Source organism: Callospermophilus lateralis, chromosome 18 (genome assembly GCF_048772815.1).
Source record: "Callospermophilus lateralis isolate mCalLat2 chromosome 18, mCalLat2.hap1, whole genome shotgun sequence".
Classification (NCBI taxonomy): Eukaryota; Metazoa; Chordata; class Mammalia; order Rodentia; family Sciuridae; genus Callospermophilus; species Callospermophilus lateralis.
In genome coordinates this window covers 3,172,294-3,178,607 of record NC_135322.1, presented here as the reverse complement: position 1 = coordinate 3,178,607, position 6,314 = coordinate 3,172,294, and the positions used below count along the sequence as shown (strand labels likewise).

Here is a 6,314-nt window from a genome sequence, read left to right as displayed (position 1 = left end):
TCTCCTGTGGGCATGTGGAAAGCTGGGCTGTCAGCCAGGACTGGCTATGGAACTGCCCTTGAGCTGAGAATTTTGTCTGTGTCTTTGGTACTGGAAATTGTATCCAGGTGGTGCTCTGCCACTGAGCTATGTCCCAAGACCTTTATTGTTTTCATTTTGAATGAGGTCTCAGTACTTTGAAGTGGCTGGCATCCAACTTGGGATCCTCTTGCCTCAGCCTCCTGAGTATGTGAGAATCTAGGTGTGGGCCCTGAAATCGGCCTTTGAATGTGTTGAAGGAAAAATTGTAAAGAACAACATTTTGGGGGGTCTGGGGTTGTGGCTCAGTGGCAGAGCAGTGGCCTAGCCTGTGTCAGGCACTGGGTTCGATTCTTAGCACCAAATAAATGAATAATATAAAGGTCTATTGACAAAAAAAAAAAAAAAAAGAAAGAAAGAAAAAGAAACAATAGAATAACAGTTTCTGACCCATGAATTTCAAGACCTGAGGATACCTCACAGCCACATTCATTGCTTTTCCTGTTCTCCATGGTCCCTTTCCTCCAAAGCAGAGTTGAGTGATCCCGACAGGGACATGTGAGCTGCAAGACTTACAGCATTTAGGAGGCAATACATCCCTTGTGTGTAATTCCAGGGGCTGGGGAGGCTGAGGCAGAAGCAGCCTCAGCAACTAAGTGAGGCCCTAAGCAATTCAGTGAGACCCTAAATATAATAGTAAAAAGGGGGCTTGGAATGTGGTTCGGTCATTCAGCACCCTGGGTTCATTCCCAGGTACCAAAAATAAAAACAAAACACAGGCTGGGGATGTGGCTCAAGCTGTAGCGCGCTCGCCTGGCATGCGTGCGGTCCGGATTCGATCCTCAGCACCACATACAAAAACAAAGATGTTGTGTCCACCGAAAACTAAAAAATAAATATTAAAAAGTTCTCTCTCTAAAAAAAAAAGAAAAGAAAAAGAAAACACCCTACAGGTTCCACTATCTGGTCCTGCCCCAGGGTGAGGGTGACTTTCTTTGCAATGCTGGATGTAATCCTGGGCCTCCACATGCTAGGGGTGCAGTCTGCCCCCTTGCTAGATCCCTGTCCACAGCTTGTTAGGACTTCACTCAACACCCTGCAGTGGCTGTCAAGACTATCCTAACAGGGGGACAGACAGAGCACAAGTGCAGAGAGAAAGCAAAATGGGATTTGTCATCAAAAAACAGGGAGGCGTCAGGGGTAGAAATGAAGGAGAGGAGGCATCAAGGGTGCAGGGATCTTGCTTCAACTGACCCAGCAGGATTCTTGGCCAAGTCCCAGTGGGGGATGGGGAACTTGGCCAGGCATCAGAAGTGATTAGATAACAAGATCAGGGACATAACTGGACAGGATTCTTTGGTAAGACCTGGCTGGGTGGGTCAAAGACAAGATGGCGGCCAGGTTGCGGCTTAGCAGAGAAGGTTCCATGAGTATGATTAAGGTCAGGTCAGTGCTGGAGAAGGAGCTAGTGTAGTAGAGTCAAGGAGAGGATTTTGACACCACAGATTGGACCCAGCAGCACTTGACCTCTAAGCCACATCCCCAGCCCTCTGTGTTTTGAAGCAGGTCTCCCTAAATAGCTTAGGGCCTGGCTCAATTGCTGGGGCTTGTTTCAAACTTGCAATCCTGCCTGGGCCTCCCAGCTGCTGGGAGTAGACCTGCTCACCTCTGCACCCAGCAAGGAACAAGTCTGTATCATGCTAATGTTCCTAGATATGTTGTGATTGTCAATATTGAGACAAGGTCTTGCTGAATTTCCCACAAACATGCAGTCCTCCTGCAACAGTGCCCACTTTATGCTCTGAAGGGAGCTCTTGCTGCTCTGCCACTGTCACTTTGTCCTTGAGTGCACACCCACCATAGGAATGAAGTCATCCAGGTTTAGGGGATGGCACCTGAAGAGGTCAGAAGTGACTGCCTCCCAAGTTAACAAGTGAATTACCCTCCAACAGAGAACCCAGGGAGGTAGCCTTGCAGTCCCCTCCTTCCAAGCCACCTTTCCTGCTCATGGGCAGAACACAACCTCTAAGACAGGAGTCCTGTGCTTCTCTCTGTTTCTTAGGTACTAGGGATTGAACTCAGGGGTACTGGACCATGGAGCCACATCTTCACCATCTCCAAGGCCAAGAGGGCCCCATCTCGGGCAGTTTTCCTGATTCCAAAAAGCAAACAAACAAACAAACAGTACTGTGCCCAGTTGCACATCAGCGCACAGAACAAAAAGCCCTTGTAGTAAATGACTCAAGTCTTTATTAGTTAGCATCCTATATTTAAAAAGCCAAAGTGGAAGCGTTTCCTTCCCTGGATGCACATGAAGGAAGAGGTAGGTGGGCTCAGGAAGCCTTCTGAAAACCGGGAGGCAACACCCTCCGGGAATGAGCCTTCACCCAAGGGTGCTCCAGAACCTGAGCCAGGGGAAGCCGCTCTGAGGGCTGGTATCTCAGAAGCTTGGAGACCAAGTCCTGGGCCCCCTCAGGCATTGAGGGGGGAAATGTCACATCCACCTGATGAGGCCAAAAAGAAACAAGGGAAATCTGGTTCATTTCTTTGCTCCATGTTCTCTGCGACTCTGAGGCACTCCTCAGGACCATAGCAGGTAACCTCATGTGTGTGCCCCAGTCCCCCCCAGGTTCAGCAGCTGCCCCCACCCAGCTCCCCGTATATGCCCGCCGTGTGGCCATCCCACCTTGAGGATGCGCCTCTGGGTCTCGCTCTGAGAGGGGCTCTCAAAGGGTGGCCGTCCCACCAGCAGCTCGTAGCAGAGCACCCCGACGCACCACACGTCCACCTTCTCATCGTAGGTCCTGCCTTCCACTATTTCTGGGGGCAAGTAGTCCAGGGTCCCACACATAGTCTGTCTCCTGGTGGAGGGAGAGGGGAGCACTGTGCAGAGGCCCAGATCAGGGGAAATCCTGGAAGTCCCCACCCAAGCACCGGGGTTTGAAGACACCAAGGTTAAACATGGACCAAGGTACAGAGAAAGCAAGTACCGGGACCACTAACAACGTGTGTTGAAATTCATGCAATCATTTAGCTCATGATCCAGAACGCTTTCACAAAAATATCCTCAGCATCAAGAAACAGTGATGGTACATTAAGGACCCAGTGAATGGATTCTAATCTATTCATACAGAATAATACACTGCTGGAAGTATGGGGCAATGGTTCATAAGTTATTAGGTATTTTTTAAAGTCATACATTAACAAAGATCAGAAAATAAAAGTTCCAGTTGGGCCACACAATAAGTCTTTAAGTTGCAGTACTGGGGATTGAACCCAGAGACCCTCTACCACTCAGCTACATCTCCAGCCCAGGAAATATTTGACCATTTTCTACTTAAAAATGGCATTGTTCAGGTACAAACCCAGGTTTGTATCTGGGTCTTACATTTGCAATGAATTCAACTGGACCACTCTTCACTGGCACCCTGGGCCCACCCAACCACAATCTGACCTACCTGAGGGAGGGGGCATGCACAGACCAGCCAAAGTCTGCAATCTTCACCTCACCCATCAGCCCCAGCAGCAGATTCTCTGGCTTAATGTCCCTGTGAATCACCTTGTTGTTGTGGCAGTATGTCAGGGCGTCTGCCAACTCCTCCATTATCTGTGAACAAAGTGAAGGCATCTGAAAGGCAAGCCTTCCACACTTCCCATCAGACAGAATGCTTCTCGTGAACCTTGGGAGTGCAGAGGAATCTTGCTCTCTGCAACTCACCCCAATACCACCTTTTAGTGGCACCAGAAGTCCAATTTGGGAAGGGGAAAGGATGGATGTTGAGCTGGACAGATCCTATTGCCCTCCCACAGCAAGTAGCCAGACAGAACCTCCACTGAGCCAACCACCATCTCCCAAAAGACTTGAGCCCCAACAGAGGGAATAGGAGAACCAGGAGGCAACGTGGAGTCATTCATCCTGATAGCAAGCCGCCAGCCACCGCTGTTGGCATGGCCATGGCTGTGGGTCCTGTCCTGGTGCCCTCTAGAAATCTCCAGTTACTGCTGGGCACAGTGGTGCATGCCTATAATCCCAGAGGCTCTGGAGGCTGAGGCACATAGAGAATGAGTTCAAAGCCAGCCTCAGCAATGGTGAGGCACTAAGCAACTCAGTGAGACCCTGTGTCTAAATGAAATATGAAACAGGGCTGGGGATGTGGCTCAGTGGTTGAGTGCCCCTGGGTTCAATTCCCACCCCCCCCCCAATACAAAAACAAAAAAACCTCTAGTTATGAGTTCCCTACATTTATTCAGTAAATCCCTCATAGCCTTTCAATAAGTGTTTTTGGCTCCTGTATATTGTATAAGAGAGTAGAGTCAGATTCAAGAAATGACTTCAACTTTTACACATAGAAGTAATATTTTGTATACACTTAGGGTAACTAAAGTATCAAAATGTGAGGATTATTCACTATCTAAAATTCCCAGAATAAAATTCAGAAGTCAACTTACAAAGCAAACTGACCAGCCAGAGCCCCCCACCCCACCACAGGCTGGCAGTGAGCCCAAGGCCCCCAGAGCCCAGGCCCCCCACCGTAGCTGTGCGCTGCTCATCCAAGGGGCCGCTTCTCTGCAGCAAGTTGTAGAGCTCACCCCTGGCAGCAAACTCCAGAATCAGGTATATCCGGGTAGAGTCATAGAAATAGTTGTAGAGGCGTAGGATGTTCGGGTGTCTGCAGGAGGGACAGAGGCTGGGTAAAACTTCTCCCTGAGCCCAAAACTGCTGCTATCACCAGTGACTGGTCACACAAGGGGAAAACTGTGCTGGGGTCAGAGACCATGGTCAGGATTGGGATGTCCACCCAGGGAGGAAACTTTATATGGTTGAACTGGAATGAGCAGCACAGAAAATCAAGGCCAAGGGCTTATTTGGGGGCAGTGGGAAAGGCCGAGTTGGGATGTGGCAGCAGGAAGGGAAACAGGTGTAGAGAGCCAGCCTGAGAGTCCTTACCGTAGATGCGCCTGGATCTCGACTTCCCTGCGCAGCTGGTGCTCCAGTCCCGCCTTCTCGATCTGGGACTTGAAGAGGACCTTCAGGGCCACGATGAAATGGTTCTCCTTCAGTCGAGCCAGGTAGACGTTCCCAAATCTGCCCTTGCCCAGAGGACGCCCGATTTCAAAGTCATTGATTGTGAAGCGCTTCCTAAGTGGACAGGAAGAAAGGAGCCCCAGTTCTGCAGGTGGAGGGGAGTAAGGGGCCCGAGGTCCTCTTCCCCGTCTTCAGGGCCCAGCCGCGGGGGTTTGGTTGGAAAACAGCAGCGCACGTCCAGGCGCCGACCCTCCACTCCACTCGCCCAGGCCGAGCTTGGCGCTCTCCGAAGCCCCTCCATTCCCCCTCCAGACAACAAGGCTAAGGACTCACCGGGTGGGGATTCCGGGTCGCGTCTGCCCCGCTGCAGCTCCTGGGAGGGGAGATGGGGGGGGGAGGGAGGGAGGGGAGATGGGGGGGGGAGGGAGGGAGGGGAGATGGGGAGGGAGGGAGGGCAGGGGGGCAGGGAAAGAGAGAGGGGTCAAACTCTTCCTTCAGCGCACCCCAGCCCTCCAGGGGCTGGCCCTTGGGCCCCTGCCCACAGGTTCCGCTGCTCCCCCCTCACCTGCGGGTCCACGCGGTACCCGAGAGGACCGCCGCCTCCGGGTGGAGGATGATACAGGTGAGGGCGAGCCAGGGCCCTCCTGAGCCCTTTGGACCTGGCGTCCGGGGTCCATATGGTCGGGAAAAGCCGCCAGGAGGTTACGCGAAGGTGCACTGGAGGAATTGTGCCAGGAATCCTGACCTGCCCCTCATCCCGCCTTTTATAGCCGGTGCCCCAGCCTCCAGTCGAAGTCCCTGACTCCAGCGCCCAATGGAAGCGCGGAGGTGGGCGTGTCTGTGAGAGCACCGGCCAATGAGGCGGAACGGGGCGCGGGGCAGGGGCGGGGCAGGCTGCCAGCGCACGTGCGCGCTGGGGGCGCGAGTCTCAGGTCGCCAGGTCCTGCTCCCTGCTCCTGGTGTCTTTGTGGACCCTATAATCAGTTTGCATCTTTGGTCTCAAATATAGGAAAATCGGAGCACATATTATATGTTTGGAAAGTACGGAATCTTTCAAAAACGTTCGAAATTGAATATTTTTAGATGGGAAACGGGATATGTCTTTTAAGTATAATTGAAAAACAACAACAACAACAACAAAAACGCCCTAACCAATAGATGACAGAGTATGTGAACTAGAGTGGGTTGGGGAAAGATCATTATTTATTTATTTATTTATTAAAAAGAGAGAGAGAGAGAGAGAGAGAGAGAATTTTTTTTTAATATTTAT

At 51.3% G+C, this 6,314-nt stretch overlaps 1 protein-coding gene across 1 annotated transcript; it reads right to left on the bottom strand.

Moving 5' to 3' along the window:
* Nucleotides 1–2,351: 2,351 nt before the first annotated feature.
* On the bottom strand, nt 2,352–5,721 carry LOC143384197 (aurora kinase C-like). Its single transcript, XM_076839244.2, has 7 exons — nt 5,610–5,721; nt 5,378–5,417; nt 4,967–5,158; nt 4,550–4,688; nt 3,477–3,625; nt 2,705–2,879; nt 2,352–2,522 (listed from the first exon to the last, which is right to left on the bottom strand). Exons 1-7 carry the CDS (start codon nt 5,719–5,721, stop codon nt 2,352–2,354), a joined length of 978 nt encoding a protein of 325 aa, XP_076695359.2.
* Nucleotides 5,722–6,314: the final 593 nt, after the last annotated feature.

Bases quoted from the DNA above. Each gene is read 5' to 3' on its own strand.
- LOC143384197 (XM_076839244.2), bottom strand. From the start codon at position 5,721: ATGGACCCCGGACGCCAGGTCCAAAGGGCTCAGGAGGGCCCTGGCTCG. The intron at 2,880-3,476 runs GTAGGTCAGATT...TCCCTCCACCAG, and splicing joins GTGCATGCCCCCTCCCTCAG to GAGACAGACTATGTGTGGGA. The intron at 2,523-2,704 runs GTGGGATGGCCA...TGGCCTCATCAG, and splicing joins CCCAGAGGCGCATCCTCAAG to GTGGATGTGACATTTCCCCC.